Below are 23,068 nucleotides of genomic sequence, written 5' to 3' on the forward strand. Positions count from 1 at the left end.
TCTACCTTACCCAAATTCTCAGTGCCTCAGTGTCCAGATCTGTAAAATGGGGAGAAGGATACGCATTGTTGTTATGAGGATTAAATTCGTTAACAGGTGTAAAGCGCTTGGAAGAATGTCTGATGTGTAGTAAGCGCCGAATAAACATTTTGATTGACGTTGGCGGGAGGTGTGGAGCGCGCGGTCCGCCCCAGCAAGCGCCGAGTCCCGGCCGCGGGGAGCGCAGTCACATGATTGGGTCAAGATGGCGTCGCCCAGCTTCTTGTGGCTCTTGGCCGTCGCTCTCCTGCCGGGGTCCTGCGCTGCACGGGCGCTGGGGCATCTCGACCCGGCCGCGCCGCTGCCGCTGGTGATCTGGCATGGGATGGGTGAGTGGGGGAGAAGAGAGTCAGAAGGGTTTGGTGACTCCCTCCCTTTCCCAGCCTGGGTTCGCGTGTGCCAAGTGCGAGTGTGGAGGGCGAGGACCGTGGTCGCACAGCGCTCGGCTGGCCCGACCTTTTAGGATTTGGGGGGCTGCTCGGCATTGGAAAGGGAGAAGGGGAAGGGACTGTCTTCTGGTGAGTGCTCACAGAGAGCCGTGCATTGTTCTTGTTTAATCCTCATGGCAGTGGCGTCAGGGTGCAGCGGCTGGCGCTTGGTCGGGCAGTCCTGGCTGTGGCTGCATGACCGGGGCATCCAACCTTTTATTCATTGACACATTGAATAGAGATTTGTTGGGCACCTGTAGTTCGATTTCACATTTAGCACGTAGTTATTGAGCACCTACTAGATGCTGAAGATACGACAGTGAACAGACCAAATTCTTTGCTCTTTCGGAGCTTAGTTTCCAGGGGGAGAGACAGACTATAAAGAAATAAGTAAAACATATACTAGGTTTAAGTAAAATGGTGGTAAGTGCAATGGAGAAAAATAAAGCAGGGAGGGGGATAGAAATGGGAGGTGGGGGCTTGCAATTTTATAAGCAAGGTCAGGAGAGGATTCACTGAGAAAGTGACATCTGTGCAAAGACCCGAAGTGGATGAGGAAAGATGCCATGTGGATAGCTGGTAGAAGGAAACGGTAAATGCAAAGGCCCTGAGGCGGAAGTATGTCTGGTATGTTGAAGGAACAACATTCAGATCCGTGGGCCTGGAACTGAGTGAGGAAGGAGAAGAAAATAAGGGTTTAGGTTGGGGGGATGCCAATGTTGGGCCTACTAAGGGAGTTGGCTAGAATTCAGGATGGGTAGTCCTTGGGGGGTTTTGAGCACATGAGTGACATGATATGACTCGCATTTTAAAAGGGCCATTCTAATCCCTATATATCTCAGGGTCGTGAGTTCAAGTCCCATGTTGGGCTCCACACTGGGAGTAGAGCCTACTTAAAAAACCCCAAAAAGAATAGATTGTAGGGGGTTACAGACATTTGCAGGGAGACAAGTTAGGAACCTATTGCAACCATTTAAACAAGAGGTGGTGGTGGCACGAAACAGTATAGTCACAGGAGATGCTGAGAAGTGGTCAAAGTTTGGATATCTTCTGAAGGCAGAAACGGTATTTATTAGCAGATTAGATTCAGGATGAGAGAGAAAGAAAAGAGTCAAGGATGATTCCATGGGTTTGGGGCTGGGCAGGTAGAAGGAAGAAGTTGTCATTCTACCAAAATGGGGAGGAGAAGATCAAGAGTCTGCTTTTGGACTTACTAGATTTGAGATGCTAGTTAGACATCCAGGAGATGTTGTAGAGGCATTTGGAGTTCAGAGTGTAGGACAGAGATACGAGGTGGAGATGTAAGTTGGGAGCCTTCAGCATATGGCTGGCATTTAAGGCCATGAAACTGGGCAGGATATTGGGGGGCATGAGCGTCCACAGGAGGGAAGAGGTCCCAAGATTGAGCCCTGAAGCACTGCCAACATTTGGAGGTTGAGGAGATGAGGTGGAACTAGCTGAGGAGACAGTGACGGTGGAGGAACGTCAGGAGAGCACATGTCCAGCAAGTCCAGTGAAAATGTTTCAAGAGGAAGGGAACGATCAGTTGTACGGAATTTTATCGGCAGGGCAACTGAGAACAGGTTATTGGACTTAGCAATTTGAAGATCACTAATGACCTTAACCAAGGCCGTTTGGAGAACATGATGAGGGTGACAGCCTTACTGGATTGAGTTAAAGAAAACTGTTCAAAGAGGAATTAGAGTCAGCAAATATAGACCGTTTTTTCAGCGCTCTGTGCTGGGCTCTGGGGCTATCACAGGAGAGTTAAAAGAAGTTATTATGAGAGAAATAAAAAATGCTGTAAGCCTTAGCTTTTTCCCTTAAAAATGAATTCTTAAGCTTCCTCTCAGGTTAGAAATGTGATGATTCAGCTCAAAATGGGAAATGACCTCAGCCTACTTCTCCAGCTGAGTGGCTGGTCACTTTGCTTCCCGTATTTAATTTTGGTTCCTGGAAACAGGAAGCGGGACTGGGAGTAGGGTGCGGCAGGGAGGCCCCCGCAGTGCAAAATTTAAGAAGGCACTCACTCTCTAGTTTGTAGAAGGTTGGGGTCAGCACTTGTACGAACCTGCGCGTGAGTACCTGCCAAATTTGGTGTCCTAGGGGCTTCATTTGCCTTTCCCTGGGCCTAGCCCTCGAGTCGGAGTCCTGAGTGCTTTTGAGTCAGTTAACCCCAAATGTTCCAGGTGATAAGGGAGCACGTAATATGCACCTTTGCTTATTTTTCAGTTGTGAATTTGATGTCCCAACTATATTGTACGGGCTTTTGAAGTTTGTTATTATTTGATAAACGTGAGCAGAGCAACAAATGTTCTTTTTTTTTTTTTTAAATCGGGGTAAAACAAATATAACCTGCGATTAGCCATATTAAAATATACAGTTCAGTGGCATTTAGTGGATTCACAGTGTTGGTGGTTGTCACAACCACCGCTTCTCTCTAACTTCAAAGCTTTTTCATTATCCCAGAAAACACCAGTACCGCCTTAATAATTGCGCTATTCCCCACTCCCAACACCCCCTGGAAATGTCCAGTCTGCTTCCTGTCTCTACAGATTTGCCTATTCTGGATAGATATAGATACAGGTGTAATCATACGGTATGTGACCTTTTGTGTTTGGCTCATTTCACGTACAATGATGTTTTTTAGGTGCGTCCACATTGTAGCGTTTCAGTGCTTCATTCTTTTTTATGGTTGAATAATATTCCACGTGTGTCTATACCACCGTTGGTTTACCCACTCATCCACTGATGGACATTTGGGTCATTTCCACCCCTTAACTATTACAAATAACGGTGCTATGAACATTGATGTACAGGTTTCTGTGTGGGCATGTTTTCATTTCTGCTGGGTAGAAATCTAGAAGTGAAATTGCTGGATCATGTGGTAATTGTTAGGTTTAACTTTTTGAGGAATCACCAAACTTCTCACAGTGGCTGCATCATATTACACTCCCACCAGCAATGTACAAGGGTTCCTATTTCTCCACATCCTTGCTAACACTTGTTACTTTCCATCTTTTAATTAAAATTTTTTTTATTAGAGCCATCTTTGTAAGTATGAAGTGGTATCTCATTATGGTTTTGATTTGCATTTCCTGAATGACCAGTGTTGTTGAGCATGTTTTCATGTGTTTGTTGGCCATCTGTATATCTTCTTTGGAGAGAGGTCTGTTCAAGTCCTTTTTCCATTTTTTAATTAGATTAACTTCTTCTTGTTGAGTTGTAAGACTTCTTTGTATATCCTGGGTATTAAATCCTTATCAGGTGTATGTTTTGCAAATATTTTCTTCCATTCTGTATGTTTTACATTCTTAATAATGCCCTTTGAAGCATGAAACTTTAAAAAAAAATGTGTAGGGGCGCCTGGGTGGCTCAGTTGTTAAGCGTCTGCCTTCGGCTTACAGCGTGATCCCAGAGTCCTGGGATCAAGCCCCACATTGGGCTCCCTGCTCTGCTGGGAGCCTGCTTCTTCCTCTCCCACTCCCCCTGCCTGTGTTCCCTCTCTCGCTGGCTGTCTCTCTCAAATAAATAAATGAAATCTTTAAAAATAATAAATTTAAAAAAATGTGTCAGGCTGTTTGGCTCACGAGTATCCACCATTGTCTTTGTTGTCTAGGAGACAGCTGTTGTAATCCCTTAAGCATGGGTGCTATTAAAAAAATGGTTGAGAAGAAAATACCCGGAATTTATGTCTTATCCTTAGAGATCGGGAAGACCCTGATGGAGGTAAGGCCCTTCACAGCTCTGTTCCTTGGAAGGTTTGCTGACTGATTTCATTTCCTAGAATGTACTATTAAAATGCTTCGCCTTGCATTTTTAGCAGTGGGTCATACAATGATACTTTAACTCTTGAGTGGCTTATGTGAGGATTCCAACCTGAGTTAAGTTTGGCCTCTTAGGGAAGATGCTACTGGTGGTTTTCATCCCGTCCTTTCTCTGTGGCTCCTCTTCTAGGATGTGGAGAACAGCTTCTTCTTGAATGTCAATTCCCAAGTAACGACAGTGTGTGAGATTCTTGCTAAGGATCCTAAATTGCAGCAAGGCTACAATGCTATGGGATTCTCCCAGGGAGGCCAATTTCTGTAAGTCCTTTTCTGTTCAGTCGTACCATTTACATGGAATTGATTTTTTTCTTTTATTAGGTGGATCCATTCCTCGAATTCTTTTGAAGTCTTCGTCTATCTAGGAAGGAAAACTATACTCTAAAATATCTCCATGTAAAAAGCTTTATGAAACTTAATTTATTTTCTATGAAAGAATTAGGATTTGTGTTTGGCCATATTGGGGGAAAGCCTGTCGCTCCATGGCTTTGGGGAATCACAGAGGATGAAGTGGCTTCATCTGGGAAGTTGGTCATTGATGATACACTTTTATCTGACAGTCGGAGCTGATAATCATTTTTCCCCCCAGGAGGGCAGTGGCTCAGAGATGCCCATCACCGCCCATGATCAATCTGATTTCGGTCGGGGGACAACATCAAGGTAACTTTGGCCTCTTTGCCTCCTTTTGCTCCGTTCTAATCCATGTGACCACTTGATTTTAAAACATTCCACCAGTTTGTACAAGAAGTCAGCCATCCTTGGAAAATCCCGTTTTTCCGGCTGATAACAAACTAGCCAGAATTGAAGAAATAGGAAGGGACTTAGGATTCTAGAAGCCAAGAACACAGGTGAATCAGGTTGCCATCTGCTTCTCTCCAGTTTAATTGATGTGATTTCCTGGAGGTGAGGTGGTTGCAGCTACGTGGCAGGTGGTGGTTGAGGAGTCAGGAAGGCCAACAGTTTTTCCTGTTTTCCTCCCTCCCTCCCTCCCTCCCTCCCTCCCTCCCTTCCTTCCTTCCTTCCTTCCTTCCAAGATTTTATTTATTTATTTGAGAGAGATAGCACATGAGTGGGGAGGAGGGGGCAGAGGGAGAGGGAGAAGCAGACTCCCTGCCGAGCAGGGAGCCCAATGTGGGGCTCGATTCCAGGACCCTGAGATCATGACCTGAGCTGAAGGCGGACTCTTAACAGACTGAGCCATCCAGGTGCCCTGCTTTTTCTGTTTTCTGACACTGGTGATGTCTTACCGAATTTAGGCTCAGGCAAACAATAGCATCTAAGCTTTTTTGTCTATAAAGTTAACAGTAGAAATTAAATCCTTTGAGAAACAATGGGTTTTCTGTTTAGACAGAATTATATACTTTTGGGGAAGGATATGTCTTTGGGATAGAACTTTGTCTCTGTTCTCATGGATATAGCTATCAGGTGGCATAGTATAGGGGCAGAAGGATTGGATTCACCCAATTAACTGTTGCTGATGGGCAAATAATTTGGTAACTTAGATTTATTTCTCTTTTTTTCAGAGAGAGCACAGTGGGCAGAGCGGCAGAGGGAGAGGGAGAAACAGACTCCCTGCTGAGCAGGGAGCCCAACACAGGGCTCAATCCCAGAACCATGGACTCATGACCTGAGGCAAAGGCAGACGCTTTTGACTGAGCCACACAGGCACCCCGAAAAATACTTTTTAAAAACACAAGTAATATTAAAATGAAAGTTGGTAAAAACAACTTTATCATTCACTCAGTCAATAAATATTTATTGAAAATCTATAAGTAAGACAGACAAGGTCCCTGTCTTCAGGAAACTTCCATTCTAGTGGGGGAGGGGTAGGAAATAGACAATGAAGCAAGTAAATAAATACAGATGTGGGAACTATGATCAAGAGAAAAATAGGGTATAGGGTGCCTGGGTGGCTCAGTCGGTTAAGCATCTGACTCTTGGTGGCAGCTCAAATCTTGGGTCTCAAGGTCCTGAGTTTAAACCCCGAGTTGGGCTCCATGCTGGGTGTGGAGCCTCCTTTACCAAAGATAAGGGACACCTGGGTTGCTCAATAGGTTAAGCGTCTGCCTTCGGCTCAGGTCATGATCCCGGGGTCCTGGGATCGAGTCCTGCATTGGGCTCCTTGCTCTGCGGGGAGCCTGCTTCTGCCTCTGTCGGCCGCTCCCCCTGCTTGTGCTCCCTCTCACTCTGACAAATAAATAAATAAAATCTTTAAAAAAATAAAAAGAAAAATAAAAAAGAGAAGAAAAAGAAAGATGTGGGCTCTGGAGCCAAACTACCTGCGTTCATATCATGGCTCCACACTTACTGTCTAACCTTGGACCAGGTATTTAACCTCTTTGTTTTGATGTTTCTTATCTGTAATAAGGGGCAAATAATAATTTCTACTCCATATGTTGGTTGTGAGGATTGAATGAATTACTGCCAGTATGTGCTTAGAACTACGCCTGGTACCCCTGAAAATGTTATTGCTGAGGCTGATGAAGATGGAAGGTATAACTGGGGGAGGGGGAGGGACAGGGGGTTGGGCGCTACCTGAGTTAGGGTTGTCAGACGTGACTTCCCTAAGCTAAGGCCTGAGAGCTGAAATGAGTCCGACCACTGAAGCAGTGAGAGAAGCACATCTACCAGGAAGAGCGGGTGCCAGGGCCTAGGCAGAAAGGCGAGTAGGAGCCCCAGGGGGAAGCTGGCTATGGTGTGAATTCTCGGTACGTTATTTTCTGGAATAAATGAGATCCGAGGCTAGCTGTGGTCTGTTGTGTTGCTCACCGTTCCCGCACCCAGTAGCTGTTCAGTGCACAGGTACTGAAGGAACGGATCTTTGTCCTCTGCTGCTGTAGGTGTTTATGGACTCCCTCGGTGCCCAGGGGAGAGCTCTCACATCTGTGACCTGATCAGGAAAACCCTGAATGCGGGGGCTTACAACAAAGCTATCCAAGAACGGTACGTATGGCTGGCTGGAAAGGGCGTAGAACAGACATGGCACGAACACATCGTGCTGACTTTCATGCCGGCAGAGTGGCGGGTGACAGACACATGAGAGGCTTTTCGTAAATATCTCTGTGCTGTCTACTCAGTTCTATTATAAGCCTGAAACAGCTCTAATATTAATTTTAAAAAAGGAAGGGAGGGTTGTTTTTTAAGGTTTTATTTATTTATTTGAGAGAGAAAGAAAAAGCATGTGAGAGAACATGAGCAGGGGGAGGGGCAGAGGGAGAGGGAGAAGAAGACTGTCCGCCGAGCAGGGAGCCTGACGCGGGGCTGGATCCGGTGACCTTAGAGTCATGCCCTGAGCCAAAGGCAGCCACTCAACTGGCTGAGCCACCCGCGCGTCCCAGGTGTGGAGTATTCGAGATGATAACTGAGATTTGGGATCAACTGGTATGGCTACAACAGCTATCCCACGGGTTTTCCAAGCGTATCATTCTTGTCTGATAAAGTTCTTCAATACAACACTTCCTTGAAGCCGTTTTCCAAGGTTCAGCCCTGCCAGTGACTGGCACGTGGAAATAATCAGCAGCTAGCTCCTTCTTCCTTTCTTACCCGTCGGCCCGCAGAGCCGCAGAGCTGTGTTAGGTCAGTAGTGCCACCTGATGGTCCGTGAAGGAAACTAAGATTCTTTTTTTTAAAAAACGATTTCATTTATTTATTTATTTGAGAGTGAGAGAGAGCAGAGAGGAAGAGGGATAAGCGGGCTCCCTGATGTGGGGCTCGATCCCAGAACCCTGAAATCATGACCTGAACCGAAGGCAGATGCTTAACCGACTGAGCCACTCGGGTGCCCCCATTGTTCTTTATTCTTTTCTCATTCTTCTAACTCTTGCCCAGCTGCCTCAGAAAAATTCATCCTTTTCTCTCTTTGTGTTTCCTTCGTGAACCAAGCACAACCCCTGGCAATCAGAATTATTAGTGACTAGAAATGAGCAGTTACGGGGAGGAGACAGTAACACCTAAGTACTGATCAAAAGGGGTAGATTGATGTGTTTGTCTTCCCTTCCTCCTTCAACTGTAATAATAACGCGGTAGCAAAAGAATGAAAAGTGAGAAAACCCACAAGGGCCAAGAGAACAGGAGAGGAGAGAGGGGGCATCAACAAGTCTTTGAAGGACAGAAAGCAGATGAATGAGTGATAACGGGTTCCGAGCCGAAGAAGCTGAAATCTTTATGTCTATAGAAGGGTGCCCTGAAAGAGGGAGCAGATTCACTTTTGACAGCTCCAGCGAGGGTCAGGAAATAGATGTAGAAGATCCTTTGCAAGGTAGAGATCAGTGCATGGCGCTAAAAACAGGACTTTTTGTTGGAAAAAAAATCATTTCTATATAAGGAATGATCCAACTCCCAGTTCCCGTACGCCCACATCCAAGGGACTGCTCCGCCCCCACTCTGACAAGAGAAGCAAAATTTATTCTCTGGAGCAGTTTAACTAGAGAAGTACAAGATGCCAAGGTAGTACGGGCAGGATGGTGGTGAGACACCACACCGGAAACCCACGCCCCCCCACTCCCCTTTCCTCCCTCTCGGCTCCCAGGATCATAGCCGCTAGGCTGATCTTTGGCGGACCTGTCTCTGGAAAACCTGACTGGCCCCAGAGGAAAGATCCACAGGTTGAGGTTTTGGAGTCCTCCAGGAAATCAGGACTCCTCTCGACTACCGTGAGGTGGAGCCGCCAGGAGGTGAGCTCTGTGGCCTCACGAGGAGCCTTCAGTCAGCTTTGTAGGGCCTCGTTTCAGCATGAACTGAGAGCCAGGGACCCCCAGCCAGACATCTGAGGAAAGCTTGTAACATGGAAGACAGATCGAAACCCACAAAAAGTAAAAAGCAACTTGGAAGGATAAGGTGACCATTCAAGGTGCCAAAGAAAACGTTAAAAAAAGAAAGAAAAAAGCCTAGAATTATTATCTTCAGAGATGAGCAATTGCATCTGTGGCACTGGAAAAGAATGTGACTAAAACCAACAATCAGAGAGTAAGAGAGAGCTCCTGGCAGTTAAAAATAAGACAACCAAAATAAAAAATGTGAGAGCGATATGGGAATATGAACTTGAGGAAATCTCCTAGAAATGAGAACAAAAACTCAGAGGTTTTAAAAAAAAAAAAGGAGAGAACTGATAAAATTAGAGGAGCCGTTTTAGGAAGTCCAGGATCTGCCTGATAGGTGTTCCAAAAAGAGCCCAGAGAAAAAGGGTGGATTGGAATTATCAAAGAAGTCATACAAGAAAATTTCTCAGAATGACAGGACATGAGTTTCCAGATTGAAAGGGCTAAGTGGTCAGGGCAAGGAATGAAAAAAGCCTCACACGGAGGTGTGCTCCTGTGACCTCTCAGAGCACCAGGAGAAAGAGCGGGCCCTGGGGAGGCCGCCCACAGAGTCCGTCCTCATGACCGCGCACTCCCGCCAGCACCACCGCCTGCTAGAATTTTCTGAGAGAAAGTGATTTCCATCCTAGAGTTTCATGCCGAACCTTTAAGTAGCAATTACTTGTGAAGGGAAAATAAAGGCCTCTTCAGACACACGCACACAAAGCATGACGCTCTTTCTGGGCGGGTGTTGGAGAGACTCGGTTCCACACCGTCCGCTGCGTGACCTGGTGTGTCTTTGAGTCTCCTCCTCATCCCAGCATGAGGTTCGCTGTAGTGCTTTCCTGACGGAGATTCAGAGCAGGGCCTCAGCTCATACTAAGGCAGATCGGGGCCGTTAACGCTAGTGGTGCTGTGTTTAAAGTATTTTTCAACTTGAGCTGCCTGTTTCCTTTATTTATAAGCATTGCCGTGGTTTTGTTTTCTCGGTCGCAGTTATAAAGTATTTCATTCATAATTTCATCCAGTGTTGCTCTGCACTTGCCAGGCCCTGTGGTGGGCCTGGCAGGCACAGCGGAGAATAACACAGTTAGGGTCCCTGCTCCCGTGAAGGAACATACCAGTGGGGAAAGGGGAGCTCCAAGCAGACAGAGGCACGGGCTCACCTCTCATCGTGCTGAGGCTGTGGTGGAAGTAAACAGTGCAGTGGTGGAGAGGAGTGGAGGTACTCTGGACGGAACGGCCTTCGGAGAACAGGGTCTGAAGGATGAGGAGGATGGGAGGAGCTAAGGAAAGAGCCATCAGGCCGAGGGAGCAGTAGGCACGAAGGCCCGATCCTAGGACACATTTGGCTTGTTCTAGGCCCCTGTGACAAGTTGAGTGATAGACGGGAGTTGGCCAGGTTGACACCCGCAGGGGCGTGAAAGTCACACCAGCAGTTCGGGTTTCCTTCTAAGCATCAAGAGAAGGTATTGGGAGGTTTTGAGCAAGGGAATAATATGGCCTGATTCATGTTTTTGGATGGTCTCCACTGCTTTGTGGGAAGTGGATTGAAAATCGGGTAGAGGAAAAGCAGGGACTGTCACCGTGTCTCGGTAAGAGGTGATGGTGGTGTGGACACCGGGGTGGCCACAGGGAGGTGGAGAGAAGTGGAAAGACCTGAGATTAGTTTCATCACGTTGTAGCTGAACGAGAATCGACTACGGCTCAGCATTTATAACTCGGTTTCCCTGGGAAATGCTTTCTGAATTCTCAGTGGCTCCTTTACAGATTGACAGTTTTCTAGTTTTATGGAGTTGCTTTTTCTTTTTAAAGTTTCTTTGTAGTTCTGTGTATATCTCATTTTAGCAGACGGCCAGTATGAGATCTAAAGAAGCAGGTATGGGGAGCCTGGGTGGCTCAGTTGGTTAAGTGTCTGCCTTCGGCTCAGGTCATGATCTCAGTCAGGGCCTGGGATCCAACCAGCTCAGCTCCCTCTCCCTGCTCAGCCCCCTCTCCCTCTGCCGCTCCCCCTGCTTGTGTGCTCACTCTCTCTCAAATAAACAGATAAATAAAATCTTAAAAAAAAAAAAAGGAGGGGCGCCTGGGTGGCGCAGTCGTTAAGCGTCTGCCTTCGGCCCAGGGCGTGATCCCGGCGTTCTGGGATCGAGCCCCACATCAGGCTCCTCCGCTGGGAGCCTGCTTCTTCCTCTCCCACTCCCCCTGCTTGTGTTCCCTCTCTCGCTGGCTGTCTCTATCTCTGTCGAATAAATAAATAAAATCTTAAAAAAAAAAAAAAAGAGGCTGATAGCCCCAGTAGAGGCGGGAAGGGGACGGGGAGGGCAGAAAGGGACAGGAGGAGATCACATTTTCCTGGCTAGTATGGTCCTGGGCTGCCCTTTGTATCAGGGAGGATTCTGGTTGCAGGAAAATAACCACATCAAATCAAAGTAAATTTTTAAAGAAGTTCATAGTCTTTGGTACCCAGGGTTTCAGAGGGACTAGAATCAGGAAATGCAAGCCACCAAGAACTGCGTCTGTCTCTCCAGCTGGCATTGCTGCCTCTGTCTGCATGCACACCAGCCTCTCTGGCCACCCACGGGGTGAAGGTGGCCTTGCCTAGCTTCCAGGTTCTTTGTTTGTTTTTTAATATTTATTTAGTTATTTTGGAGAGAGAGAATGCTTGCAGGAGCAGGGGAGGGGCAGGGGGAGAGAGAGCATCTCAAGCAGACTCCCTGCGGCGCACGGAGCCCACCTCGGGGCTCAGTCCTGTGACCCCTGGGATCATAACCTGGGCTGAAACCAAGAGACTGTCACTCCACCGATGGAGCCACCCAGGCGCCCCCGCTTCCAAGTTTTTCATTGTGTCTGCTTAGGGTATTATCTCAGGAGAGAGAGGCTGGAATCTCTCAGTTCCAATCCAGATTCTTGGGGAAGGGACCACGTCCCAGCTCAGGTCCGATCTCCATCATTGACTGCGGCCAGAAAAGTGAGACCACACGGTACCAGCCATACCCACCCCTGTAATCAGAAGGTGGGCCCGGAAGGGTACAGTTCCCAGACAAGGGAGAGTTAATTTTGATTTAGGCAGAGACCCCAGAAAGTGTCTTCTGCACTGTTCAGATCATTCAACCCGAACAAAACAAATTTGATCTAGTCCCCTGGGAAGCCAGGGAGGAGGGACTTTCCAGCACCAGCTCCCGGCTCGGTGGGGGCAGCAGTGAGGAATGGTGAGTGTGACTGTTCTTTCTCACCTCGTGGATGTGAAATCCACCCTCTAGTTCCCCTCCGAGATCCTGGCAGCCCGTCCTGGAGTTCTTCCTCCAGTTTCCTCCTTGCTATCCTACTCACTGAGCCCATCTCCGCCACAGTGAATACAGCAGTGTCGCCCTGGCCGTGGCCTCTCCTCTTCCCCTGTGCCAGCTCTGCTCTCCCATGTGGCCCTGTCCTTGGTCCACGGCCCTCAGCCCTCCATGCCCCATGCTTGCGGGGGCCTGCACCCCCAATGGCTCTCACAGTATGCTTATCCCCAGGTGTCCCACTCTCCCCCCACCTTCGCCCTCAACTCGCCGCTCCCCTTTCTGGAAATTTTGAGGCATCCACTTAGGCACTTTTTAGCTGTTCAGAAAAGTATAAAGAGTAATGTCATCTAAGACCTAAAATTAATATTTTGTCATATTTGCCTCAGATGTTTTAAGAACTGAAACATTTCAGATAATACTGAATTCTGCATATCTCTGCCAGGTTCCATTCCCTGCCCTCCCTCCATAGTGACAACCACTGTCAAGAAATGAGAGTGATAGATACTTTTTGTCCATTAAAAAAATGATATATTTATGTACATATATATCTCCATCAGCATGTAGCCTTATTTTGTATATTTAAAATGTTACATAATGGCCATCTTGTGCATTTCATTCTGCAAATGAGTTTTTCACTCAGTTTTACGTTTAGTAACATGTTGTTACATGTACATCTGGTTCATTCCTCTTCACAGCTACCCGGCGTTCTGTACTCCATGACTGCCACCGTGATTGATTTCCATATTGCAAACATTTCGGCACTTGTAGTTTCTAGTGATAACAAGCACTTTGAGGGAACGTCCTTGTGTCGAAAAGCCCAGCCTGTGTTGCTGCTTGTGTGCTTTACTTTTACGCTACGCCTGTACTCACACGGGACACTTCACTTCCGGTCGCCAAGAGTGTGGAGGTTTCCCACCGAGGAGTTCTCTGTGACACCAGCTGGGGGTCCTACAGTTTAACTCAGTTCTGACACTGTCTACCTGGAGAGAGCGTCGCATCCCGCAGATTAAGAGCTCAGTCCCCCAAGCCTGCCCTTCTCCCCAACACGCACACGCCCATCGCCCGTAGTAGGTCCCCAGGTTCCCCCCAACTTCTGTCCGATGTGGCTGCAAGGTGGAGGTTCCCATGACCCTCTCCTCAGGTATGATTAATTTGCTAGAGTGGTGCACAGAACTCAAGGAAACATGTTTACCGGCTTATTAAAGGGTGTGATAAAGGACACAGATGAGGGGCGCCTGGGTGGCTCAGTCAGTTGGCTGCCTTTGACTCCGGTCATGATTTCAGGGTCCTGGGATCGAGCCCTGCAGCAGGCTCTGTGCCCAGTGGGGAGTCGGCTTCTCCCTCTCCCTCTGCTCCTCCCCTTGCTCGTGCTCTCTCTCAAATACATAAAACCTTAAAAAAAAAAAAAAAAGACACATATGAACAGCCAGATGAAGAGATACGTTAGTGAGGTCTGGGAGGGTCCCGAGCACGGGAGCTGGGGTGCACACCCTTCGGGGTGTGTCTGCCAACCTGGAAGCTCTCTGAACCCCTACTATTAGGACTTTATGGAGGCTGCTTCACATAAGCATGATCAGTTACTGACTCCATTTCCAGCCCCCTCCCCTCTCTGGGGAATGGGGAGCAGGGCTGAAAAGTCCAAGCTTCAGATGGAGGCTTGTGCTTTCTGGTGACCAGCCCATCCAGGAGCCATCCAGGAGCCCACCCAGCGCCACCACAGTAGAACAAAAGGTGCTCCTAGAGCTCTTATCACTGAGGAAATTGCAAGGGTTTGGGGAGCTCCGTGCCAGGAACCGGGGTTGGAGAGCAGTGCACGTATTTTGTATTACCTAGCAATCCCTGAACAAGAGTTTATCTACTAGTGGAGTTCACGTGTGGACGCGCAGTTACTTATCGGGTAATTTGGGGAAAGCTCCCTAACCACTCTGCCTTGGTTTCATCATCTGGAAAATAGGGCAGAAGTTGTACCTCATGGGTCGTAGAGAAGGCTAAAAGAGTTAATAGCTGTAGGGGCGCTTAGAACAGTCCTTCAGTGCGTGTTGGCTGCTGCGATTACCGTGACAAGCATGTGCCGTTTAGACTTGATATCGCCAAGGCAGTTGTACCGATTTCTGTTCCACCAGCAGAGTGTGAGTGTTGCCGTTTTCCTCCAGTCTTACTCACTTTTGATCCCGCGTCTGTTTCACGTCGGCCGGTCAGACGCGTGTGGGATGCTTTCGCTTTCCTGTCTGCGCGTTCTGTTGGGCAGCTCGAACACCTGTTTGTGTTTCTTGGCTACTCGGGTCTCTCTTTTCTGTGAATTGCCTCTTCATCGCCTGGTCTAGTCTTTGCCTGTGTCTCTGTGGGGCGCGCCGTCTTTTTCTTACTGATGTAAGTATCGTGTACACACAGACGCATCTATATTACGATTATGAAGCCTTGTCTTTGTTAGGGATGTAACTCCTCCCAGCCTGCGGCTTGTCTTTGAATTTTATTTATGGTGTTTTCATTCGGTACAGCAGATTTGTTTTAGACAGTTTTACTGAGATCTGACTGACAGAGCATACGGTTCTGTCATTTAGAGTGTATAATTCATTGGTTTAGGGGCATATTACGGTATTAATTTTTTTAAGTTGTGGTAAAACATATATATGTTACATATGAAACAGAATCTGCCATTTCAGTCATTTGGAAGCGCACAGTCCGGGGCACTGAGTACATTCACAGTGTCATACAACCGGCATCAGCGGCCGCAGCTTCTCATTTGGACTCAGGCCACTTCCTCCGTCCTCGGGACTGAAGCACAAAGCCATTCTCCGATCCCGCATTTTCTTCTCATTTGTTTTCAGGTTTTGTTTTGCTTCTCACGTTTTTCGTCTACCTGGCGTTTTCGGTGCTCGGTCTGCTTGTGGGCTGCGCTCCCGCTCCCTTCATGTCTCTGTCCCCACCCCGCGCACACTGCCTCAGTCGGGACAGCAGCTCTTACGCGGCTCTTCTTCAAGTCTTGGCTGGTCTTGCTCTCGTATTGTTTCATCCGGAGTTTAAAATTAGTTTGTCACATAAAATAAAATAAGTTCGTCAGATTCCGCCAAAAATCATCTTTGATTTAGATCAGAACGCCTTAGGGTTTGGCCATCACCTCAGCACATCTGCCTCTGCGTTTCCCTTCCTCCCCGTCGGGCTCTGTTCCGCTCACGCTAGGCCTGGGAACAGCACCTCCGCGCGCAGACGGTCGTGGCCGGATGTAGAGCGAGGGAGAGGACGGACAGAACAGCATGGCGACGGGCCCGTTAGCACGCCCTTTGGGGGGATTTGTGCCACGAGTGGACACATGCGGGAGCTGTACAGTTGCTCTTTAATTCTCGGGACAAGCCTGGAAGACTCCGGCTCGGAGAGGCAAGCCCCCGTGCTTCCGGCCCAGGGCTGCGCGCCAGGACGCGGGTGCTGTCGGCATCCCGCGGTCAGCAGAGGCAGGAGGGACGTGTGGGGGTTCAGAGCAGGGCTTCCGGGGCCGGACTGGCTGCCGGGCCGTTCGGGCTCTGTTCCCTCCCGGCTGTGTGACCGTGGGCAAGCTGCTGAGTCACTCCGGGTGTGATTGCCTCATTTGTAAACAGGAGGCTAATACTAGTCCTTCTCCATGGAATTCTTGTCAGGATTAAGCGGGCTAATGTATGTGAAGTGCTTAGAATAGGCCCAGTAAGGGCTCCACGTGGGTTTCTCGGATTCTCTCTCAGCCACGGTGGCTAGAGCAGGCCTCAGGAAAAGGTTCCGGTTTCTGGGGAGCTGACTGCCCCTTGAGCAGGCCGCATCTGAAAGAGTGTGGACTTGGGCAGATTTAGGCTCCTGTCTTACCTTGCCTGCGACCGTGTAGGGTTTGTTTTTGGTTTGAGATTTTATTTATTTATTTATTTATTTGGTGTGCATGTGCACAAGCAAGCAGGGGGAGGGGCAGAGGGGGGGAGAGAGAGAGGGAGAGACTGCCCACAGTCTCTCCCCGATGCGGGGCTCGAGCCCACAACCCTGAGAGCACGACCTGAGCTGAAACCAGGAGTCAGGTGCTTACCCGCCTGAGCCACCGATGACACGACTGTGGTGTTTTGAGAGCGTTACTTAACCTCCGAAACTGGCCCTTCGCTGGTGCCAAGGAGAGACTAGTACAGACCCACGTTTCTTCTCTGCCTCCCCAGCGCCTCCAGCTTCTGCTCATCCTCAGGTCCTTCCCCTTGGCCGTCCCATGTGCACCAGGCTTCTCACAAAACAAAATGCCCTTCGTTTCTTCCTGTTGCCCCTTCTTAGCTCCGTTTCCTTGTCACACAGAAAGGTGACCCGTGACTCCTGCTTCCATTGGGCTCCCTGCTGTAATTCTGGGTCACCGGAACCTGGTCCGACAAGATCCAGAGACCTTTGTATTTATTCACTGGACGTGTTTTGAAGGAACTTTGACCACCTGCGTGAACACGTGTGTGCTCAGTGCTCACCACTTCTGAGCATTTGAAGCTGTTGACCACCCACTGCTGAAGCTGCTTCCCTTGTTCTCCTCACCGTACTGCCTTCCCTTCCGCTCACATCTCCAAACCCTCCCCTCCCTCAGTGCCAGCCGACTTCTTTCATAGCTTGTCTGGCATCCCTGAATCGGTCCCTTGCATTCGGCAGAGCCTCCGGCTGGGCGTCTGCTGCGTGCCCGCGTCGCTGCCAAAGGAGCTTGTAGTCCTTGGGGGACAACCGGGGAGCCGGCTCGCACCCGGTGAGCGACCGCAGGGCTAGAACAGAGGGACAAAACCAGTGCCAGTGTCAGTATTTTATAAAGGGTCAGAGTTCATCACATTTTTTGGATTGTTTTTGTGTTTTAAGATTTTACTTATTTATTTGAGAGAGAGAGACAGAGAGAGAGAGAACACAAGCCGGGGGAGCAGCGGAGGGAGAAGCTGACTCCCCTCTGAGTAGGGAGCCTGATCAGGACCCCGGGATCACGACTTGAGCTGAAGGCGGACACTTACCCGACTGAGCCATCCAGGTGCCCCAAGTCCCCGCCTTTTGTCCTTAAAATTTGTGTGACATACCAGAATCCCGAAAACTCGTGTCATCACTCAGCATAGGAAAAATGCTTTACGATTGAATGGGTAGACCGCCCTCGCAGCCTGAGGATGGCCGGATGGATGAAGAGAGGGATGGCTGGATGTGCAGGTGGTGATATCGGAGCTGAGTCTTGCAGATGAATAGAAAGCAGAGGAGGGGGAAGGAGGTGGGGTTGTGGGTGGGGACAGCATGTGCCACCGTGATCCGGAGGCAGAAGTGTGAGAAGGCTCAAGGCCATGGGGAAACTGATACTGATGCGTCCTTTTCCAAATCTGTGGGACTCAGTGCTATGCTCAAAGCACCGTCATGCCTCCGGCGTGTCATTAGCAAACTATTTCGTCAGTGGAAGTCTTGTCTGCCCTACAAGGCCCGGGGCTAGGCGGCTCTGATCTGTTGTCCTTTTGAAGTCTGTTGGCGCACGGTCTGCTCTACACGGACATGCCGGGGGCGTGCTGACAGACACGCAGCTTGGTCACCTTCATTCCTTCGTCCTTCCCGCAGCCTGGTGCAAGCGGAGTACTGGCACGACCCCATCAAGGAGGACATGTACCGCAACCACAGCATCTTCTTGGCAGATATTAATCAGGAGAGGGTAAGCACCCATCCCAGGCTGCCGTAGCTGTGCGTTCGTGTTGCTTTCGGGGCGTCACAAACAGATCAGCTGTGACGGTTTACCCAGCATACCCGGGACAGACCCTGGGAAACAGAAGTTCTGTTTTGGGGCGGCAGTGCTTGTGAGCTTCAGTTCCTTTTAGGAAGGCTGAAATTCATTTGGCTTTCTTCCCGTAGGTCCTTTTCCTTTCCTTGTGTTGAAGAAGCAGGGTAAGCTCAGTAGGTTGCTGGCTGGCTTAAGTGGAACGCAACAGCTGCCGTCTTGCTGAGGGATGCCTTCCTAGTGGGTCCCTTGGGGTCAGATTTTCTCAGAAGTGAGATTGACTTTAAAGAGAGACTGCAGAGGGGACTGAATATGTCCCAGGCACGAGCTTGGTGTGGGAGATTCGGGTAAACTCAGTGGCTCAGTTTATATTGGGCCTATCTGGAGGCTTTTGTTTTTGTCTTTTAAAACAAAATTTGAGGGGTGGTAGGGAAGAAACAGAACACTGTAGCAGAACCACTCAGAATGTGTGGTTTCTCATTTTGCCTTGGCTTTCTCTGGGTAGTCGCCTTTAACCTACGTGACAGATGCCTGTGGGGTGCAGTGACGGACTATGGTTGGTGGGGGCATTGCCAGTCAGATAGGATGGTAAGAAAAGGCTGTACAAGGTATATTCTGGGCCGGAAGCTGGAAAAGCAGCCCATTATCATGGGGAGGAAATATGGCAGCCCAGGCTGGGGAGACCAGAGCACTGGAAGGCCTTAACATCCCTCCTGGAACCTGACGATGTTGTCCCTGAAATACTACTGGCCTTTCCTCCAGGGTGTCAATGAGTCCTACAAGAAGAACCTGATGGCCTTGAAGAAGTTTGTGATGGTGAAATTTCTCAATGATTCCATTGTGGACCCTGTGGACTCTGAGGTGAGATGCTGCGTCGGCAGGCCACGCCATGCCAGGAGACCGAAGGAGTAAATGGCATTGAAATCCAGCTGCCTGCTGGGGAAAAACCTTCAGTCCCTTCCCCCAACTTTTGTGTAGAGCAGAGCTTCTTCACCCAAGGTCTACAAATGGGACACTGGGGGCTGTCACCTCCCTAACACCCGAAATTGTTTGCAAAATTATGTAATTGCACTCTCTGAGAAAGGGTCTATAACTTTTACCACATTTTCCGAGAGACCTGTGACCCAGACCATCAGCCCAAAGTCTGTAAATCCCCGAGGCTGGCATTCAAGGTCTGCCTTGACTTATCTTTCCAGCCTAATCTTCCTTCACTACCCCTTCATATACTCTAGGATCAAGGCTTGAAATGACCCAGACTGGACATATGTTTTTACTCTTATGTCCCTTTGTTCGTGCTTTTCAGTCTCTAGAGTGCCCTTCCCAGGGTTGCTTCACCTGACAAGCTCCAGGTCATCTGTCAAGGCCAAGCTCAAGTGTCACTTCCATCCAGGATGCCATTCCTGTTCCAGGCAGAGTTTGCTCCCTCTTTTGCAGAATCATCACCTTATGCCAGGCCCCCAGGGACTAGCACACGGCACCTGCCGGCCAGGTCCAGCCCACCATCTGCTTTTGCAGGGCCTGTGAACATTTTTTAATGGTTAGAAAAAAATCAAAAGAATATCTGATGACAAAAGTTACATGAATTCAAATTTCAGCATCCATTAATGAAATTTCATTGGAATACAGCCATATTCATTTTTACTTTTTTTTTAAAGCCATATTCATTTTTTATATATTGCTTGTGGCGGTTTTTGTTTCGAGTGGCAGCATTGGGTAGTTGCACCCGTGTGGCCCTTAAAGCCTAAGATACTTTGTATCTGGCCTTTAGGGAGAGGTTTCTGCACCTCGCTAGACCAGAGCTGTAGAAAGCAGGGACCACATACAGATTTATCTTCAGATGTCGAATTTAGCACAAGGATTTTCACAGCATAGGTGCTGAATAATTGTAGGAAACAGGAATTCGGCGGAATTGGAAAGCTCTTTGGAAAGATTAACTCATCCCTCAGGATCTACCCTTAAAAAGAGATGACTCAAGATGTACTCTATTTTTACTCTTTGCTACAGCTTGGTGATACTGTTTGTTGGTAGTCTTAGCTACTAGCCGGTCTTCGTTTGACAATATGCGCTCCGTGTCTGATCTTCGTTCTCCCTCCTCTCCTGCAGTGGTTCGGATTTTATAGAAGTGGCCAAGCCAAGGAAACCATCCCCTTGCAGGAGACCACTCTGTACACACAGGTAACCGGAGAGAGGTGCTGTCTTTTTCAGCTCCTGGTTCCCGAAGCTCCTGGGTTCTTTGGTGATAGAGCCTGTCCTGCACACCCCAGAGCAGTAGGTGCCTAGAGGCATCTGACTTGGTCTGACACGGGTGAGGCCTGTTAGGGTGCTGATTGTGACACCAGCATTATCAGGCGCTGGGTTTCAGGAATGTACATCCTGAAGGATGTAGGACCCGTACCCCATGGTTTTCAAGTATGTTGAGGTCACCTCATCTCCAGTTTCTGCTTCTGATAAAATCCAAGAAGCCCCGTGCATCATGAAAACAGAGGAGAGGTGTTAACTTTAAAACACGAACAGATGTGAGGTCCTGTTTTTACCTTAGAGCACTGATGAGGGGAGCTGCTCCTGCAGGAGCCCCAAGAGGAAGCACTAGGCCCTGTCTCTCAAGCAGAGGTTGCACCGTTTCACTACCTCTGCTTCTGGAGCCTTCCACACTCTAAGGAGTGGATATTGGAGCTGGACCCTCCCAGACGGCACAAGTGCTATGTGCACCGCTTGCCTGCTCTAGAATTCCTCCGAGTAATTCCGCAGGCCAAGTGTCTCCTCTCTTGGCTTTTCTCCGGCATTTGGTGCCCCACTTTGGGTGAGATCAAAGGAAAGGGAAGCTCGGGTTTGTTGAGTTTTGGAAATTACAGCTAAGAACTTCCCTCTCGTGAAAGTCAAACTGAGGGTAGCTACGGCAGAAGCAGCACTCCGGCCCCGTCAGCTGCCCGTCCTCCCCGCCATATTTGTTCTGTGGCACTGTGGGTAATGCCGTTCTCAGCTGCGGGTGTGAAAAGTGAGGTGTGTTATTGAAGGGTTAGATATGTTTTAAGCTAACATTTTTCTGTCCTTGGCTCTCACTTGACTGACCTTTTGAGGCAGTTTTGTCCATGGCTTGCCCACCCACACAGGTGGTCCTCCAGAAGCTTTAGAACACTTTTCAGAAAGCCGAATATAGAACTCTGTAGACCACAATCTCAGTTACATACGTTTTGAATGCTCAGGAAGAAAACCGGGAGGTACCCTTTTTGGCATTTTCAACAATACACCTAAATTTTACTACTCAGGGAAAAGGCTACGCTTTGAGCACAAAGCTCAAACGAACATTGTTTCTTTACTTTTTAACCGTAGAACTTTTCATAAGGCCTCTTAATTATGGTCTTTCTCTCTGCAGGACCGCCTGGGGCTAAAGGAAATGGACAATGCAGGACAGTTAGTGTTCCTGGCTGTAGAAGGGGACCATCTTCAGCTGTCTCAAGAATGGTTTTATGCCCACATCATACCCTTCCTTGAGTGAAACCCTTGTGGTCTGCGGCAGAGCTCAGGGAGCCCCTAGTGCTTCTGAACCAGTAGGAGACTGTTCCCTCCATGCCCACGCCTGAGCTCACATCCAGCTTGCAACTAATCCTTCCTTCTAGTTATCACCTAACATGCCCTGCTCAGAAAGATCTAAGATTCGAATCTTATCCTTTGCCTCAGCATATGGTGTTGAATGCAAGTTTAATTAGCTAATAACCATGCACGGAGATTATTTTACAACCCCTCGATGTGGTCAGGCTGTCTTAGGAAACAGTCTGCTGCAGATCAGTGTCGGAACTGTGCCCAGAAGAGGCTGAAACTAAAGCAATTAGTCTAAGGGCAGACACCTTTTTCAGGAAAGCCTAGCCACATTTCAAGCCAACAGGCGGCCGGTATCCAGGCCTGAGGTGACCATAAATGCTTTCTGTTTTGCTGGTGGAGATTCAACCAGTGCTTGTGAAAGTATTGTTTAGATAGTGTTTCTGCATAACTCCTGGAGGCTACCCTCTTTTCTCAGTAGTTGTCTCCTGTGGTGTCTTAGCATTGACCTGTTCTGCTGGGCCACCATCTTGTCTCAGTAGCACCCTGTCTCTTCAGGTAGTGATGAATTAGTTGCTCTGTCACAAAGGGAGGAAGTAGCACCCAACTGGATTGCTTAAGGTGGCGGGGGTGGGGGGCGGAGTACATCTTGCTTAACTTAGGGGAGTGAAGAAAACTGTACAAGCGGACAGAACACTGTATGTCAACTATACTTGAACTGAACAATGTACAAGCAGAAATTGTGAGGACGCAGTTGGTCCCTTCTACTCCACCTGTCCCTTTCTCAGTGTAGCCCGTGATCTGCCTTCTAGAGTCACTCTGCTGCTGGTGTTAGCAGACAATGGCAGGAAGAACGGGAAGAGATCAGGCTTTCTAACTCCCATCTAAAATACTGTACTTACAGTACACTGTAAACTTTCTGATGTATTTGATGAAAAAAGGATTTGCTCAGAAAGGTTGGGGAATATTGCATACCCCTTTTCTCCTGTTGGAGATCAACTCACTTTAGAATACGAAGGACTGAGAATTCCTGTTACAATGAAGAAAACTAACCTTTAGCTACTATTTTCCCGCACTGTGAGCATGGACATCTTAGCCCCCCACTCCCTCACCCTGAGAAAACCTAACACTTCCTGAAGGACTACTGTGCAGAATGCCAGTGTGAGACGACAGCTGTGCAGAGGGAAGCACCTTGTTAGTGCTGCTAAGTTGACCCCTTTTTCTCTGATTTTTCTCTCCCCTCTCTCAAGCCTTATTTCTCAACTAGAAGATGAAGATGAGGATTAAGGGTAACAAGTGGGGGGGATGTGAAAAAAATTTTATGATGTTGTCTAAAATAAAGAATAGTTTCTTATCCTCGGTGTCCTCTTCCTTCTCAGTATTCTTACATACATCTCAGGGCGCCTGGCTGGCTCAGTCGCTAGAGCACGCGACTCCTGATCTAGGGATTATG

At 48.5% G+C, this 23,068-nt stretch overlaps 1 protein-coding gene across 1 annotated transcript; it reads left to right on the forward strand.

The window, feature by feature from the left end:
• Positions 1–234: 234 nt before the first annotated feature.
• Positions 235–22,969, forward strand: PPT1 (palmitoyl-protein thioesterase 1). The gene is made up of 9 exons (XM_045771892.2): positions 235–368; positions 4,087–4,196; positions 4,425–4,552; positions 4,881–4,951; positions 7,132–7,234; positions 17,925–18,015; positions 18,841–18,939; positions 20,182–20,253; positions 21,452–22,969. Exons 1-9 carry the CDS (start codon positions 245–247, stop codon positions 21,572–21,574), a joined length of 921 nt encoding a protein of 306 aa, XP_045627848.1. The 5' UTR covers positions 235–244; the 3' UTR covers positions 21,575–22,969.
• Positions 22,970–23,068: the final 99 nt, after the last annotated feature.

This window comes from Ursus americanus, chromosome 33 (genome assembly GCF_024610735.1).
Source record: "Ursus americanus isolate L20-20 chromosome 33, mUrsAme1.1.p, whole genome shotgun sequence".
Classification (NCBI taxonomy): Eukaryota; Metazoa; Chordata; class Mammalia; order Carnivora; family Ursidae; genus Ursus; species Ursus americanus.